At 43.3% G+C, this 18527-nt stretch overlaps 1 protein-coding gene and 1 long non-coding RNA gene across 5 annotated transcripts in view; one reads left to right on the plus strand and one right to left on the minus strand.

Annotated features, from left to right (window-relative positions):
• Positions 1 to 4755, minus strand: part of 3110056K07Rik (RIKEN cDNA 3110056K07 gene) — a 24209-nt gene extending 19454 nt beyond the window's left edge. For both annotated transcript variants that reach the window (NR_045055.1, NR_045056.1), the window contains exons 1-2: positions 4439 to 4755; positions 3388 to 3439 (exon numbers count right to left, since the gene is read on the minus strand). This is a non-coding gene — a long non-coding RNA (RIKEN cDNA 3110056K07 gene). The remainder of the gene's footprint in view (positions 1 to 3387; positions 3440 to 4438) is intronic.
• Arid4a (AT rich interactive domain 4A (RBP1-like)) overlaps positions 4013 to 18527 on the plus strand; it is an 84271-nt gene continuing 69756 nt past the window's right edge. The window contains exons 1-5 of one of the 3 annotated variants that reach the window (XM_011244105.2): positions 4013 to 5093; positions 6023 to 6080; positions 8306 to 8416; positions 11125 to 11190; positions 12432 to 12522. In XM_011244105.2, the coding sequence (XP_011242407.1) occupies positions 6075 to 6080; positions 8306 to 8416; positions 11125 to 11190; positions 12432 to 12522 (274 nt within the window). In that variant the 5' untranslated portion in view covers positions 4013 to 5093; positions 6023 to 6074. Of the gene's footprint in view, positions 5094 to 5801; positions 6081 to 8305; positions 8417 to 11124; positions 11191 to 12431; positions 12523 to 18527 lie in introns of those variants that run through there. The other 2 variants (NM_001081195.1, XM_017315057.2) reach the window with 2 other exon arrangements.

The following is an 18527-nucleotide window of genomic DNA, read 5'->3' on the forward strand; positions in this document are numbered from 1 at the left end:
TTGGCTTGTCACCAGGTTACAGAAAAGTTTTTCTTTAAACTTCTACTACTTATATAATGCCTTTTATAAAAACCTGAAGTTTCTAATACATTTCCTATTAATAACTAGTCTACAGATTTCTTGGTGCCAACGGTCCTGGCAAACCCATATGAGACTGAGCATGGATTATATATAATGGACAGTCTGTTTCCAATCACCTGTTGTAGTTGTATAAAAAACAAAGTTAACTCTGAATCATCTGGATTAAGTTCAGCAGTTTATATATACTAAACAAGTATTGACAGTAAGTGACTATGTTAAGTGATTCTGGAAAATCTAATAGAGCCATGAGAGTTGCGTATAGTTTTGATATCTTTACTTCCATCTCCTGACTTATAATCCACCATTCCTAACTTACTGGCATCTAGATAAAAGGTAGGGGGTTTAGAAACTGGTGTTCCTCTTACTGTACTCAGAAGGATCCAATTAGTTCTTTTTATAATCTGAAGTTGCTTGCTTTTTGAGGTATTTGTTATTAATTTCTATCAAAAAAAACTAATATACAGTCTTTGCCAATCTTTACTGATTACCCATGAGGTAATTTCGGCATTAGTATATGACATTATAATCTCTGCTGGGTCTGTTACTAATTGAACAAATCTTATTCTTTACAATCATTCAGAAATCTTTTCTATATAGGTTTTAAACTTTTTATTGTTTATGTGCTAAAAATATCTACTTTAAGATATTAACTTCTCTCTGCAGACGTAAGAATTCCTGTGGGAGAATGAGCAGAAGGCAAAATAACCGATTTAAAAGATCCTCTAATTTCTGGTCTACCACTTATAACCTAGCATTCCACATCGGGACTCTCCTTATCTACATTGGCTTCCTGTTAATGTGAGGGACAAGGACAAAGAGATTTCCTTTCTTCTGATCTTTCTTAGAGAGAGTACAATAAAGTGTGATTGTTACAGAACCTATTGTAACTAGCTCAATGATGACAACTAAAACCAAACCATTAGTTCTGGTGGCCTCTGTAAGCCATATTACCTCCAAAGTGCTGGATGATAGGTTTGCATTACCAGGCCCCTCTGATCTATTCTTGGGTTTTCTCAATCTTCTTATTATGTGTACAGTGAGCACATGTGAGCACACAGGGCACTGAAGCCCAGAGACGGATGATGTCATGTGTCTTCCTGTATCACTTGCCATTCTTTTTTAGAACATGTTTCCCTAATACTATTAAGCTCATTGACAGGTCACACCGGGTGGCCAATGAGGTCCAAGGGAGCCTTCTGCCTCTGCTCACCAAGGAATGGAGGTACAGGCATGCCTTGCATCCAGCTTTGTATATGCATAGTGGGGAGTCGAACTAAGGGCCTCATTATGGGTCAGCAAGACTTATACCCACTAAGCCATATCCTTAGCCTAAAATCTATATACTATTAACAATTAAAAATCAGATAAATTGTAATATTAAAAATTGGAAGACCAAGATAAGATGTTTAAACATTTTCAGAAAAGAATTGCTGTTAGATGTAGTACATTATCTTATTATTTCATTTACTTTATATACAAATACACATATAATTCATGTTTATACACATACAAAGTACAAAATGATTAAGAGTGATTCAAAATAGTTTGCCTTTTGCAAACAGTCTCAAACTAGAGAAGAGCCAAATGATTATCAAAGCAGTAGGGTGACAATTTTATGTAAATTGTCCTATAAGGCTAGCAAAGTCCTGCTGGGATCTACTCATGGGAGGCTTTAAAGAAGACTCCAAGGACTTGTTTTTAGTAACCTGAAATGTCACTTTCTGTGTAGCAAAATGTTGCAATGTAGTAATGCCTCAACTGCCAAAATACAAAATAAAATCTTTTGAGAAACTACTAAGTTTCCAATATGTATAGCTTGAAGATTTGACAGTTCTGCCATGTGCAGAAGGGCTAAGACCTGCAGGCCTCACTAGATGGGAAGCCGAGGTAGGAGACTTAGCGCCTTGAGTTCTGGGCCAGCCTAGGGAACAGGAGGAGGAAGAAGCAACTCCATCTGTACACATACATACACAAGAACAAATACATACACACGGCACACACAACTGCAGAAGGCTTTTTCATTCTCTCTTCTGAAAATCTATTCCAAACAAGAGCCAGGGATGTCAAATAAAACCAAGAAGCCTCAAAATGTTAGCCACGGATGTTAGTTTTTAGGCATAGCATTTTGTAAAATCACAGAAAAACAAATAGGAAAGCTCTCTAGAATTAAGATGGATGGGGCTAAGAGTAGTAGTTCACTGGAGGTCACCTGCCTGTCATGCTGCCCAAGGGTCTGCATTCATTTGCAGCAAACCAAAGCTTAAATCATGATTCATCTATCCCAGATAGCCATGGAATGTGCTTTAGAAACTACTTCTGAGGGCCCTAATGTTTTTCTCAGGAAAAAAAAAAAAGGTAACAAAATGAACACATCTGCATTTTTTCTCACATCTGCATTTTTTCTCACATCTGTATCTTTAGAAGAAAAGTCACTTAAAAACACAGTCTCAATCCCATGAACACAGAATAAACTTTATTATCTATTTTGGTGGAGAGACTGTAAGAGATTTTTATTTTTCATTACTTTTCAAATGCACACTGGCATATATATAAAACTTGATAGTGGAATGATATGTGGGCGATTACCACCAGGGAGAATCAGCAGTATACATATAATTTTCTTTTTTCTTTCTTTCTTTCTTTTTTTTTTTTTTTTGGTTTTTGTTTTTTTCCAGATAGGGTTTCTCTGTGTAGCCCTGGCTGTTCTGGAACTCACTCTATAGATCAGGCTGGCCTCAAACTCAAAAATTTACCTGCCTTTGCTTCCCAAGTGCTAGAATTAAAGGTGTGCGCCACTACTGCCTGGCTAATTTTCTTAAAAAATAAAACTACAACAGAAAGCCAAAATTCTTCCTGCCTAAATACTCACTAATCAGACCTTTCTCAAGAGACTTTTAAATCAGAGTGGTGAACAAAATCAAGAAAATGTTAAGATTCTGACTTAAGACACTGAGTGTTAAAAAGTCTAAGAATCAAAGCTGGGTGGGCATGGTGTGCTGTGGAGCTGAAGCAGGGACGGCAGTTCAAGGTCATGAGCTTGGACTACCAAAATCCTGTCTCCAAAAACCAGAGTCCAGAAAGGAGGAGCCCAGAATGGGTGAGCTTGAATATTAGGGATGCTTTTTATCTGTGGCTTTCTCTAGGGTATAACATCAGGAAGCTAATTAAACCGACTCATTTGAAAGCTTGAACTAACAAAACATCTTCAACAACCAGTCACGTAGCCTAGTATTTGGCTCTAGTCTACAGAAAATCTCAGCACACACCTGTCCCAAGTCACAAGATTTCAAAAGACACAGGACTCACCTCTGTGATACTTTGGGTTGTCATGGAGGTGTCTGTTGTCTTCAGCACAACTCTAGAAAAACAAACAAAAATCCTCAACTGTTTACTCAACCATTTTCTAGTTTTGTGCATCACCAAAACTAAGCAGATTTTAAAAAGATAGACATGACTTAGTAAAACTACCAAAATACACTTCACAATCTTAACAAATTTTGAAAAAACAAAAACAACAAATATTAACTAGTTGATATGGCGTTAGTTCAGACGTACTCAACTGTGCAATTTACTGGGGTTAACATTTCACATTTTAATTTAGGGCATAAGCTGTTGCCCAATTGTTAAGTTTTGTGTCATTTAACAAGACAATGTGCTGACGACAGAATCCATGTCTATCTGGTCCAGAAAACCCTTTCATCTAAGAAACTGTCGTTCCTTCCTGAAGCATTAATACTTTCTTCGAAAAAATAGTATAGTATTCGCCTCATGCAGTGACAAGAGTCGCTTGTCTAAGGTCATAGTGGCAGCAGCGTCTGTCCTGGCAGGCACATTCCTCAGCATTCCGAAAGCCGGGGCTTCCACGTTTCCTCCAAGCTTCACAGTTGGAGGAAATAACTCTTCTTCCCCACGCAAGACGTTTCTAGAAACCACACCTCCTCCGTCTTTTACCAAGGTGGCTGCCACCTTGGGCCCCTGGTGTCTGCAGACCGCAACCCAGCTTCCGAAATGCAATGTCAAAGGGAGACAGAGCTATGCCGGGAGGAAGGGGGGGGGGTGTCAGTAAAATCCCGCCATCCCGAGTGAAGGGGCGCAAAGGGCCGCTTACTCACCTACACGTGCGCCCCCGACCTCGCCCCCTTCCTCCACGCCCCCCCAGCCACGCTCCGCCGCCGGCGGACAGCGGCTCCCATGGCCGCCCTCGCTTCCGGTGCTCCCAGCGCTGCGCCACCCCCGAGGCCACCCGACACCGGGAGCCTCCGACAGACCTCTCGGACGACTCCGTGACTCCTCCACCCTTCGCTAGGCGTTGTCCTGGAGGGAAGGGTAAGCCGGTGCCACACTGAAATAAACCTACCCGAGAGAGTCCGCGTCCTTCCCTCCAGACACAGAAAATGGGATAGAGCTGCGGGCTGCTGCTGCCGGGACAAAATGGCGCCGGGGAACCGGTTAGGCGCAGGCGCCTGGGGAAGAGCCGGCTCCGCCCCCGTGAAAAACCCTGGCTGCAGTTCTGGATTCCGTTTCCATGGGACACGCCACCGCCCAATCCTCGTGCGGAACTGCTCTTCCTGACCCCTTGTTCTCCAATCAGTGTTCAGTCAAGCACATCCGGAGTCGGCTCCTCCAATCAAATTTTTGGGCTCTCTTACTCAATCCTCTATCCTCCAATAACGTGCGTGTTCGGATACAGCCAATCAGAAGTGGAAGCTATCCTACCTGCTGTTTTCCGCACCAATCATGGAAGTTTCCCAGCTACATCCAATGAGAAAGGCAGACAGCGAGCTCCAATCCGAAGCTATTCGGCGTCATGAGCAGCCAATAGGAGTTCGTGTAGAAGCGAGTCTGCTCAACAGCTTGTTATTTGGTGGATTGTGGCAGTAAATCGGGGCGAGTGGGGGAACCCGGCGCAGGAACTGCCGCTGCGGCCGGGAGCGGTGCTGCCCGGACGGGGACCCACGGCGATCAGTGGGGCGGCAGACTGGAGAGCTGACAGCGCTCTGCACCCGCAGTAGGTAGGTAGTCAGCGGGGGCCGCTGAATGGGCAAAGCGGCGGGAGCAGCTGCTGCCGCGATGGGGTCCCGGTGCAGTTGGGAGCTCCGCAGGCTGAGAGGGGGATGCAGGGCGGGCTGTGCCCGGGGCGCCGGGCAGCGATCGGGTCCTGGAGTCGCGGCGGCAACTGCGGGCACGACCGCCTCCGCCGCCTCCCCGGGAAAATGGCTGTGGGGCTGGCCGCGCCGCTAAGTTTGCTTTGGAGGAGCGGGCTGCCGGGAGAACCGGCCCCCAACTCTGCTGTGCTTCTTTGGCGAGGACCCGCTGCTGGACCGCGGAGATCGGGGTGCCCGCGCCTCTCCGGGCTGTACAAAAAGTTGAGGCGGGCGCGGGAGGAGACGGCCGCTGCGGCGGTGCGGCTCGCTCCCCTCCCACACCCTGTCCTGCCGCCTCCCCGCCCCGCGCCTCCCCCGCCGGGTCCCCCCGCGCCGGCCGCCGCCGCAGGCCGCCGCCCCTGCCCCCCGGGTGAAGGAGCGCTTCTCCTTCCTGACATGGTGCAGAGCGGAGGCAGGAGAGCAATGGCGCCGTGACACTCCGTTGCCGCCGCCGCGGGCCGGGCCGGGGCGGGCCAAGGGGGCCGAGCGGCGGAGGCGGGGCGCGCGCTAGAGTCGGGGCCCGGCGGGGCGCGGACCCGGGAGGCCGGGGCGCAGGGGGCTGCGAGTGGCCGACGAGGCGGGGGCGCGGTGGGCCGGCCGGCCGGGCAGGGGCGGGACGCGCTGCCCTTTGGCGCGCGTGGGGCTCACTGCCCGCCAGGCTTTGGCTGCCCGACGGGGGTCTGTCCCGGGGGCCGCGGAGCTCGGCCCCTCCCCGCCTGCATTTGTTTACTTTCTTTCCGGGTCTCACCCCGCCTTGGACTGATCCTCTGCCTCTCTTTTCCCTGCTTTGGCTCTAGCGCCCGGGAAGAGAACTCGAGGAAGCTGGAACCCCACAGGTCACCAGTCAAGATGAAGGTAAGTGGAGCCAACTCTTCTTCTTAGCCTTGTGCCCCGGACGCTGCCAGTCCGGAGGCTGCAGTTGTGGAATGGCAGCTTTTTGTTACTTAGAATTGATTTCTTTACTAAGAAGCACTTTAAGGAAAATGACATGTGAATGGGTGAGGGGTGTGTGTGTGTGTGTGTGCGTGTTCGAATGTGTGTGTGTGTGTGTGTGTATAAATGCAGGCGGTCCAACACTCTCTAGCAGTTAGCACTTTGAGAAGATCGGTGCAGTCTTTCGATTTTCAAACACTTCAGTGTCAAAAACACCTTTCAAGAAGAAAAGCTTTTGTCCTGCTTTGGTTTTTGCAAGGTTTTTTTGTTTTGCTTTGCTTTTGCTTTCTTTAAAACCTATACTTCCCCCTTTCCACTACCAATGCCATTTTCTAAAAGACATGTTATGTAGCTTGAGTAAGAGAGATAGTTCTGTATATTTTTGGGGAAAGAAAGTAAACTAAGGTGATGACAATATTTAGATTGATTAGTTCAGTCTTCATAATATATATCTTAAAACGTGGATTCTATGTGTAGCTTTTGAAGCTTCCTAATCTTACAAACATCAGTGGCAGCCTGCTTGAAGGGAAAGAAAGCTTTCATAACATTCCTCAGAATTCGGTAGGATACTGTGGCTCTTGTTTGTTTCTGGTCAGATACTTACCAAAAAGTATTCCTCTTCATTTTTTATTCTTTTTAAGTAGACTGACATTTAAACGTGCATGATTAACGTTGTACTTAGTGTTCGGTGTGTGTGTGCGTGTGTGTAAATAGAAAATATATAGTTGTTTTTGTTTCGGTTATTTTGAAACAGTATACTTTACCCGGGCTAGCCTGGAACTCACGATGTAGACTCTCAAGGCTGACCTTGAACTCCCTTGACGTCCTCCTGCGTCTGCCCAAGTGCTGGCAGGATGAGCATGCTATACCATTGCCTGACTCGGTTTAAGTATATTACTTTCTGAAATTCTCAAACTTCCTCTTATATATTTTTTTTTATTTTGGAGTGACACAACTTCCTTTAATATAACTTGGGAAAATGAAAATTTGTTTCCTACTTAAAATATTTAAAGTTAACATTGATATCTTTGTACATATAATGTTGAATTGGTTGCATGATACATACAGCTTTTGAATTAGGTAACATCACAGACTGAAATAGCAGTTGTCTGTTACTCTCAAGATTAAAATGATGTATAAATGGAAGTTTCTTACATATTTCAATGTATAATTCTGATCATGACTATTTCCTGTAAATGGGTGTTTTCTTTCTTTTCTTTCTTTCTTTCTTTCTTTCTTTCTTTCTTTTTTTAATTGTTTTGTTTTCCATGATATCTCTATGTAACAGAGAACATGCTGGCATAGAATTTAAAGAGATCTTGTTGCCTCTGCCTCCACCTCCTACCATGCCCAGCTACTAATGTCTAAATAAAAATTATTTTAAGTATACTGAGATCAAAGCTGTAAACTAGAAAAGGCTGCAGCCTTTAGCTATCAGTTTTCATCTGTTGAACTTAGATTTAAACCTTTCATTTGCAACCTTCAGCCAAAGCAATTTTGGAAAGAGGTTTCTTAGTTTCTTGTGTCTAGAGATACATTGTATCAAAAGATAATGGCTTAGCCAGGCTTGCTGGCCCTGGCCTGTAATCCCAGTATTTAGGAGGCAGAGACAGCCTGCACCTTGTCCCAAAACCCCAAAGCAAACAAAAGAAGATGTTACTTTCCTAAGCTGTCTCACTAAGCATTTAATTATGTATTGTTAATATTAACTTTGTAGCAGTATTTCTCTTTAACCTAGAAAATAGAATCACCTGGGGGCCCCAAACTAATAAAATTTATGAGACATTCATTATAAATACATTTCTTCTGTTTATTTCTTTCTATCTCTTATATATTAAACTGTAGAATTTTTTAAAACATGTACTTCAAAAAAAACAAAAAACAAAAAACAAAAAACAAAAACAAAACCCTTTTTTTCCTACTGGTAGTTCCCAGTTACAACTTTTCCGTCATCAGGAAATGAGTACGTAAAATGAAATAGTGTTAATAAGTTGTTTGCTTTAGGAGGATTTTGCAAATTATTATTTGTTGTTAAGCAAATAATTTCAATGTTCTAGTGACTTTAGATGTAGTTCCTTTTGGTGCTGTTAGAGGTCGGGTAAAGGCGACCAGTAGTGATGTTTGGCATCTCTGTTCTTTCTTCACAGGCGGCAGATGAGCCTGCCTACCTGACAGTGGGAACTGATGTCAGTGCCAAGTACCGAGGGGCCTTCTGTGAGGCAAAGATCAAGACTGTGAAAAGGCTGGTGAAAGTCAAGGTAAATGCGCGAAGGCTTTGTAAGACAGCCCAGGCTTGTCTGGCTGTTTGTCTCTGAGGACACAAAGCGGGTTATTTGGTGTACTTCGAGTGACAGAAGGCAGAGTAGGGACAAGAGTCACTCCTGTTGTGCAGCAGGCTCAGTACATTGAAAAGATTACAGTTCATGGTAGCCCAGAGGGAAAGGTTGAACATTGTCAGCTTTCTGTTGAATCAGTGCTGGGGCAAGTATCATTGCATACTAAACTGAAAGAGTGTATTAAGAACTGAAAAATAAAGAACTCGAGCTGAGAAATGATTCCAGATGGCTTCATTTCAGGATACCAAGGTGTGATGCTTGTGTTATTTGGATCATTCCTGTTTGTAGGAGTGTACTTGGGCTATAATTTGGTGTCTCCCTTTCCTAATCAGATAATGACAGTTTCAGTGATTAGGAAGAACAAAGAAGTAAAATTATGTTTTCAAGATAACATTAAAAATGATTCATGGAGTTGACGCGCGTGTGTGCACGTGTGTGTGTGTGTGTGTGTGTGTGTGTGTGTCTGACTTTTTTTAGACAATTTCTGGTGACCATCCTGCCTTTGCCTCCTGAGTGTTGGGATTACAGGCGTCAGCCTCTATGGTTGGCCAAGGCGCTGATTTTTAAGACCAGGGAAAGCTAAAGTTAATAAATACATTTCCAGTAGAATTAGGAAATACAGAAAAGGATGGGTGGATAAAGACCTGCAACTTTTGAGAAATCTGTTTACACATTGTTTTCCTATAAATCTTTTTTTTTTTTTCTTTTTGAGATAGGGGTCTCATGTAGCCCAGCACAGTCTCAGCCTCACTAAGCATCTGAGAATGAGTTTGAACTTGATCCTCTTGCTTCCATTCCCAAGTGCTAGGATCATAGGCTGAGGCAGCACGCTGGTTTTTACAGCATTGATGGTAGGATTCAGCTTCGTTCATGTCAGACACCCTTTACCACGTGAGCCACATCGCTAGCCCCTGTCTGCTGTTCTGCATACTCTGCTAATGTAGGTACAAGAGCATCTTCATGTATATAACTATTCTTAACATTGTAAAGCCATAAAAGATGATTCGTGAAAGTCCTTGATAACTCTGCACACACTGTCTACAGTCTTCCACACTGTGTTGTGCTCGTCATTGTATGATTGTTAGTATTATTATAATCATGTTTCTACAGTTTGTGATATGCTCTACTCAGGTACATATTTGATTTCATTTATTTATTTAAGATTTGTTTATTATATTTGTAGCAGTCTCCTGCATGTATACACCTACAGACCAGAAGAGGGCAAGAGATCTTATTACAGATGGTTGTGAGCCACCATGTGGTTGCTGGGAATTGAACTCAGGACCTCTTGAAGAACAGCCAGTGTTCTTAACCTCTGAGCCATCTCTCCAGCCCCATATCTGTTTTCTTACCAGAGTTAAGTACTGTGAAAAGGAGAGGACAGCTCAGAGTTTCTGTTTCTATTCCTGATTCATACAGGAGGGCTTCATGTCTAGTGGTCACACAGAGTCTCTGGAATGTGGATGAATAAATGACAGACGAGTGAGCTAGTGAGTGAGCTAGTGAGTGAGCTAGTGTACTGGCGCTCAGGATGTGCCTTCCAGACCAGGAGCATTCGCCCAGCTGAAGAACTTACTCAAAGTGAACATTTTCAGGACTCTATCGCAAAGATTCTGAGTGAAAACCTCTAGGACTAATTTAACAAGCCTAAAGTTTCAAATACAATCAAGATTTAGAAGGCCTTGGTCTCAGAGACTGTGACTCAAGTAGTCAGTAGACCCAAGTATGAATCTGCTAGTGACACTTGCTTGTTAGGATGCCATTTGACATTTTTATCTTCTTCATTTCATATAGCCTTTTAACTTTGTAAAGTAGAAATGTAGACCGCTGAATATTTGAGAGTCATTGACAGTTTTAACCTTTAAAATATACATATATATATTGTGACTCTTAGTTGTTTATTTAAAATAATATGATAATTATTTTAGGACTTCTCATGCACTCCCATTATCCAGCATTTCTTACTCTGCTGTGCTTTTTCCCTGTATGTGTGGTGGAACTGAAGGGACAAGAGCGTCCAGGGGGATACTTTGGTATGACTGAATTGCTTCTAGTTGTATCATAAGACTTTTTTCTTGAGACAAAGTTTCTTTATGTAGCTTTGGCTGTCCTGGAACTCTGTGTAGACCAGGCTGACCTTAAACTCATAGATATCCACCTGGCTGTCTGCCTCCTGAGTGCTGGGATTAAAGTTATATGCCCCAGGGCCAGCCTCAGGGGGCTTAAGGACCACAAGAGCTCTGTTTTTAAGTAGGCAATAAAATGTGAAGGTTTTAAAAAATATTTTGTGACAGTCAAAACCTTTTTCTGACTTGATAAAATACACTAGAAGCAGTTTTCCATTTTTATAGTTATCACTGGATTATAAATCTATACTTTGTCCACTGGGCAAGCAGTTATTAAGTGGCTGTAATATGCTCTGACACTTGCTAACTATAAGGGGAAGAGTAATGAAAGAGGGCTCCAGCCCTCAAGGAGCTCACAGTTAATGAGAAAGAGGATAAACATAAATACAAGACAGTGTAATAACTGTTACTGCAGAGGTAACCACGGGGTATTAAGGAGGCACCTGCTGGGTTATTATAGATACATTGTTTCAAAAGTAACTTCCAGATCCTTTTGTTTTCCAGGTACTTCTGAAGCAGGATAACACAACACAGTTGGTGCAAGATGACCAAGTAAAGGGCCCTTTAAGAGTACGTATGTGGGAAAAGAGAGAGAGAGTACTTTTGCCTAGTTCAGAATCAAAAATATGAATCATAGGTAAATGCCATCAGTTTTCAAACTTCATTCTTACATACACTTGAATTTTTTATAGGCATGTGAGTCAGAAAACAAAATAAAGATATATAATAGTGTAAATTCATGATATTACAATGATTGCATCCTTTAAGAACACCAATCATAGCTGGATTAGTTATTTATTTAATTTTTTTCTTGTTTTGTTTGAGTTGGTGTTTTAGATGGTCTCTTAGCCTAGGCTGTCCTAACACTATAGAACAGACCTCTGCCTCCCAAGTGCTGGGATTGCAGGTTACCACTGTGCTTGGCTGACAGGAGTGTCATGCTTTCTCTTGTCTTTTGTTTTGAGTTTAGGGACTGAATATGTGCATACATATACATATATATTAAGCATGCTTACTTGTTTGTTTTGAGACAGAGTCTTACCATGTAGCCCTGTTTAGCCTGGTGCTTACTATATAGGGCAGGCTAGACTTGAATTCACAAAAATCTATCTGTGGGGCAATGCCCAGTTTGACTATATTACTGTTTTGTTTTTTTTTTTTACATTGTTGCAATATTTAAGATGATGCCTGTGACATGCCAACTACCATAACTTTTCTGTTCTTCTGATTTATCAAACTATATTTGTTTCATTATTCAATTTGACGAATAGCAATATTGTATTTTCTATTCATTTCTATTTATGTGGTAAGTCTTTGTTTTGTCGCAATACCACTTTGGTTAATATCTGATATACAAAGGCTTGGAAGCTGAAAGAAGGTTCACTGGCCTGTTCCTCTCTCCAGCTGAACGTTTATCTGAAAGGTCCCTTAAATCCAAGTGTTGAGTCCTGTACTCAGTGTTTTGATGAAAGCAAACCAAGACTTTTCGTTGTATTATGGTTTCATTTTAGCTTATTGGAGGTAGTGCAATGTGGCGAGCAAACTCTGAAGTAAGATATTTAGTCAGACTTGAATCCTAGACTATGCAAATTCTCTTTAATTTGTAAAATACAAGTAACAGTTCCCTTAATTATGCCAGAGAACTTTGGGCTCCAATTACACAGTGAGGACTGAAGCATCCTAACTGATAATTCTGCCTCATTCCAGCTTGTGTATTTATTAAAAATTTCCTACTTGGATCACATAGTTGGTGGAAGGGGTTTGGTCTGTATTTTTAAATCTTGTAAGAAAAGCTGGCTTTTATGTTTTAGGTTGGAGCTATTGTAGAAACAAGGACATCTGATGGATCTATCCAGGAAGCTATTATCAGCAAATTGACAGATGCTAGTTGGTATACTGTGGGTAAGTAGTAACTTTACATATGGCTTTGGCCGGAGGCGTGATACCTTTAACTTATAAATACAGTGTGTGTGCATTGGCAGGGACATGCATTCTATGCTGTGAACTTACTGGCTATAGCTAGCTAAAGCTGTAGTGGCATTCAGCTGGGAGCCAAAGCAGGTATCAGTTAGACGACTTGCAAGTTTTTATCTTTATCTAAGAGTACTTCTGTTGTACTGTACTTGGACATTTTGTCTTCAGGAAAGTAACTTTTTTTTTCCATAAGACAGTATCCTATTATTTCTGTAACTGCAGTAAGGATCATACCGGCATTATCGTTGTTGCACTAAGGATAATGTAGTTGTTACAGCAGAATGTAAAGATGGGACATGTTCTGCCAAGTAGATTCAAGCCGATGTACTTGTAGCTTCATGGTGATCTGTGTAGTGGATTCTCTTGTCAGGACCTTTCAAGAATGATGCATATACTGTTAATATGAATTCATTCTGATTCTATGTATAAATTTACGCTGGTCAAAAGTGGTGGCAAATACCTTTATTCCCAGTATTCAGAGGCAAAGGCAAGTGGATCTTTCTGAGTTGAAAGCCAGCCTGGTCTACATAATGAGTTTCAGGCCAAGCGTGAGTATAATGGTCCATTCCTGTGATCCTAGAACACAGAGGCAAGAAGCAAGGAATCTGTACTTGGAGACCGTCCTTGACTCTATACTGAATTTGAAGCTAACCCGGGGTACATGAGACCCCCATCTCAAAGCAGAACTAAAATCAGAGCGACGGAGCAAGTGTCACAGTCTATGCAAATTAACCCTTCAGAGCTGCACAGAGGTGCTGAGGTTCTATATACTGAGAGAGGAGAGAGGGGGGTTGTGGGTTTTCTGAGACAGGGTTTCTCTGTGTAGCCCTGGCTGTCCTGGAGCTCACGCTGTAGACCAGGCTGGCCTCGAACTCAGAAATCCACCTGCCTCTGCCTCCTGAGTGCTGGGATTACAGGCGTGCGCCACCAACCCGCCTACTCTCAGTACTTTGAGACTGTGCACTTCTGTAAACTATCCACGATGTTTACACTGCACACCGTAACCCCACTCGCCCTTGCACATCTGTCTGTCTGTCTGTCTCGCCCTTGCACAGCTGTCTGTCTGTCTGTCTGTCTGTCTGTAGGTAATATAGTTGCCGTGCTGTGCTTTCCTTGGTTTCTTAGCTTGACTTTCAGTTTGATTTTTTTGTTTGTTTGTTTATTTGTTTCTCTCTGTTTTTCTGAGACAGGGTTTCTCTGTGTATCCCTGACTGTCCCTGGAACTCACTCTGTACACCAGTGGCCTTCAACCGTGCACCACCACTGCCCGCTACTCTATCTAACTCACTCTTTCCAAGGGCTGTTTTCAGAAGTTTTACTTCTTTGGCTTCCTGGAAGCAGTGGATCATGTGGCTCTGTTAGTCTCAGCTGTATGTATTTCATTGAGCTAAATTGTTATTATTGATAGTTTTTAAGGCCTTAAAAACTGCAATTAAAGCCGGATGTGGTGGCGCATGCCTTTAATCCCAGCACGTGGGAGGCAGAGGCAGGCGGATTTCTGAGTTCGAGGCCAGCCTGGTCTACAGAGTGAGTTCCAGAACAGCCAGGGCTACACAGAGGAACCCTGTCTCAAAAAACAAACAAACAAACAAACAAAAAAATAAAACAACACAAAAAAAAACCCTGCAATTAATAATAACTGAGGTTAATTTGATAGAAGTATGCTATATTAAAGGCTTGGTAGCTACAGAGTTATGTGAGATTATGTGAATATTCAAATACTGGTGGTATGTCCTCTGCACCACTCACTGTCGAGGCTACATTCACAACCTGTATGATGCTTTCTTTACCTGTGCTCTGCAGAAGCATACCTGTGCATCTTCATATTTTCTGTTTTTGTGTTCTAGAATAATTGAATTCCAAGTCTGTCCTCTACACAGATAGCATTTTGTCAATTCTAGAAAGTAGTTGCTAGTGAGCATTATTTACAGTGCTCTTCTGTGATGGATAAGTTCAGTAGGTCTTAGGGATGCCAATGCAAGCTTTCTTTGTATAAACATCCTGAATGATTCTGACGCACACAGTTCATGTAGAGAAAACAACCCTGTGGGCCAGTGACATGGCTCAGTGGACAAAAATGGTGGGTACAAGCCTGGCAACTGAATTAGGGTGAACACCAGAACTAATGGAGTGGGAGAAGAGAACTAACCCTTCAAAATGCTCTCACTTCTCCATATGTGCGGCATGTGTGCACACACACTAAACATCACAGAGCCAGAGGGCTGACGTACTGCTCTTGCAGAGGACCTGAGGTCGGTTCTCAGTAGTCTGCTTGGGGAGCTCACAACTGCCTGTATGTAACTCTAGCTGCAGGGGGTTTCAGTGCCTGTGGTCTCCATGGTAACCTGCACATATGCCTTGTAATTAAAAGTAATAAAAATATACCTTTAAGGAATAAATATTACCAAAAAAGAGAGAGGGGTGGTGGGGGGAAGAAGGAAGGGAGGAAGGCAGACCACACAAAAAGAAACACTTATTTGGGAGAAAAACTAAAAATCATTGGAGCACAGTTACAGTTCAATGATAGAGTGCTTGTCTGTAGGCTGTGGTTTTGATCTCTATACCATAAAAACGCAACCAAAAGAAAATCATTGGGTTTTGCACTTAAATGCATAAATGAGGTTTCTCTGTAAGTGTTTAAGGTTTTAAAGTCACTATTCACTTAAGTACACTCAAGATACCACCTTACTGTAAGTAAAGGCTTACAAGGATGTGGACCATTCAGGGCTGATCAGAGGGTAGGGAATATAATCACCAGTGGAAAGGACAGCGTTGGAGAAAATGAAATGTGTGATCTCTCACAGGTCATAAAGTTACTCTTTGTGCGCACATGTGTGTGTGTGTGTGTGTGTGTGTGTGTATCTGAGAACATTTGAGAGAACACTTAATTGTTTTGTCTTCTGAAGTTTTCTTCATGAAAATTTCTAAAAAGTATTTAGTAGATAAGAAAATTCTGCCAGGCGTGGTGGCGCACAGCTTTAATCCCAGCTCTTGGGAGGCAGAGGCCAGCGGATTTCTGAGTTCAAGGTCAGCCTGGTCTACAAAGTGAGTTCCAGGACAGCCAGGGCTACACAGAGAAACCCTGTCTCGAAACCCCCCCCCCCCCCAAAAAAAAAAAGAAGAAAAGGAAATTCTAGAAAGTGCTAGTGATCTTTGAACTGGATGTGGCTCGGTGGTAGAGCGTTTGCTTCTCAAGGCCTTGGGATTGATCGCCAGTATTACCTCTCTGCTAGGGTATTAAAGGGAAGAGTTCCCCTCTCTACTCACGCACAACTTGCTAATATTGAACTGTCCCTGTCCAGCTCACCAGGTATTTTAAGTCCAGAGTCTCTTTTTCTGGGCCAAGCTAGCTCCCGACTCAGTGATCCTTGTGCCTCAGTATCCCTGGTAGCAGCAATCTTGGGGTTTCATTTGTTTGTTTGTTCCTTGGAGGGGTCGTTAGCAATACTTCTCACCTGACGTGATGGCTCCTCTTTATAATCCTAGTACCTGGGAAGTTGAAGTGTGAGACTTACTTCCTTCCCTCAGATAATTTTCTGCTTTTGTGTCATGCATGTCTGCCTTCCCCTAGGCTCCTGCTTCCCTTCTCACGAGTTTCTTTATAGTTTTGTTTCAAACATGTGTGCGTACTCGTGCACACATGCGCGCGCGCGCACACACACACACACACACACACACACATTTGGAGTCTAGGTCTCATAAATACATAGCACTTGTCTTTCTGAGTGTGGTTTATTTCCCTTTACTTAATGACTTTGAGCTCCACCTATTTACCGTGTGTGTCAGGATTTCAGTTTTCTTCATGACTGTATGAAATTCTGGCATCTGTGCGCCACAGTTTTGTACATCTAGGCTGTCTGATCTCCTCACTGTAATGAATACTCCGCAGTGAAGATGGACGTGCCAAGCGTGTGTCTGGTATGTTGGCTTAAGGTCCAAGAATGATCCAGCAGGTCACGGAGTAGTTCTCTTTGAGTTGGAACCTGCGCACTAACTTCCCTAGCAGCTGAGCTGGTGTGCTCTCTCCTCCTTCATGCCCCATGTCTAAAGGTTCTTCTTCCTCTGTATGCTTACCAGAATTTGTGACAATTTGCTTTTGGTGACAGCCTCTCACTAGGGGAAATGGAATCCCAAAGCACTGTTAATTCACATTCCCTGATGGCTGAGGACAGTGAATCCTTTCCCAGGGATTTCATGGCAGTTTGCAGGTTTCTTCAGAACATTCCATTCAGTTCATTAGCTCAGTTATTGAGCGGATGCTTTCGTTTGTTTTGATTTTGTTTGAGTTTTGCAGTTCTTTATCTATTGTAGATATTATTAATACCCGGTCTGGCATATAGTTGGCAAAGACTTTCTTTCATGTCTAGGCTTTCTTCCTGTTCTAAGCTTTCCTTGTAGAGCTCCTCCAGCTCTTCGCTTAGGTTTATGCCTTGGTGTTGCTGCTTTAATCAGATTGTTCAAGTTCTTTTTCTCAGCAAGTTCATATCACTAGACCGAAAAGCTAATGAGTTCTGTGTTGATTTTTGTGTCTGGCTGCTATGCTGAACATTTTTATCAGGCCTGAGAGTTCACAGTTCTGAAGAACAAGCTCCACAGCCATGTGGGCATGTCACAGTGCACATGTGGAAGTCAAGGGACATCTCAGCCATGTGGGCATGTCAGAGTGCACGTGCGGAAGTCAAGGGACATCTCAGCCATGTGGGCATGTCACAGTGCACATGTGGAAGTCAAGGGACATCTCAGCCATGTGGGCATGTCACAGTGCACATGTGGAAGTCAAGGGACATCTCAGCCATGTGGGCATGTCACAGTGCTCGTGCGGAAGTCAAGGGACATCTCAGCCATGTGGGCATGTCACAGTGCACGTGCGGAAGTCAAGGGGCACTTTTAGGGTTCGGTTCTTTCCTCCTATGCTGATCCCAGCATTCCCACTCATGTTAAGTTGGCCCACAGTTCCTTTAAACCCCTAAGCATCCTCGCCTGCCCTTCATCACCTACCTGTTCTACTGAATTACAGTAATCGAGATACTGTGTCTGATGAGAATGCTGTAGAACCAATGGCACAGAGCAGTCAGCTCAGAAATATGTCATGAGCATGAGTAACGACTTCAGTAACTGTTCTGAGAACACTAGACATTGTGTGAAGAATGGAACCAGACCTTTATCTCACACAGCACGTGAGAACAACAGAAAAAGGATCAGCTGTAAACTGAAGATCGATCAGCCTGCTCTTTCTCCATCAGATGTCAGGTCTCTGTCAGAAGCTGAAGTGGACTTGTTACTGTAATGGAAAGCTGAAGCCAGCACCTCAGTACACATTCTCAAAGGGAAAAACACAGCCAATGCAAGCTTGCTTTAAATCAACAGTTCTCATCCTGTGGGTTGTGACCCCAAAGACCACTGTAAAACAGATACTTATATTACAACTCATAACAGTAGCAAAATTACAGTTATGAAATAGCAACAAAAATAGTTTTATTCTTGGGGTCACCATAACGCGAGTGTCTTAGTCAGGGTTTCTATTCCTGCACAAACATCATGACCAAGAAGCAAGTTGGGGAGGAAAGGGTTTATTCGGCTTACACTTCCATACTGCTGTTCATCACCAAGGAAGCCAGGACTGGAACTCAAGCAGGTCAGGAAGCAGGAGCTGATGCAGAGGCCATGGAGGGATGTTCTTTACTGGCTTGCCTCACCTGGCTTGCTCAGCCTGCTTTCTTATAGAACCAAGACTACCAGCCCAGAGATGGTCCCACCCACAAGGGGCCTTTCCCCCTTGATCACTAATTGAGAAAATGCCTTACAGTTGGATCTCATGGAGGCATTTCCTCAACTGAAGCTCCTTTCTCTGTGATAACTCCAGCTGTGTCAAGTTGACACAAAACTAGCCAGTACAGCGAGGAACTGTGTTAAAGGGTCCCAGCATTAGAAAG

The sequence above is a fragment of the Mus musculus genome, chromosome 12, assembly GCF_000001635.26.
Source record: "Mus musculus strain C57BL/6J chromosome 12, GRCm38.p6 C57BL/6J".
NCBI classification, from domain to species: Eukaryota; Metazoa; Chordata; class Mammalia; order Rodentia; family Muridae; genus Mus; species Mus musculus.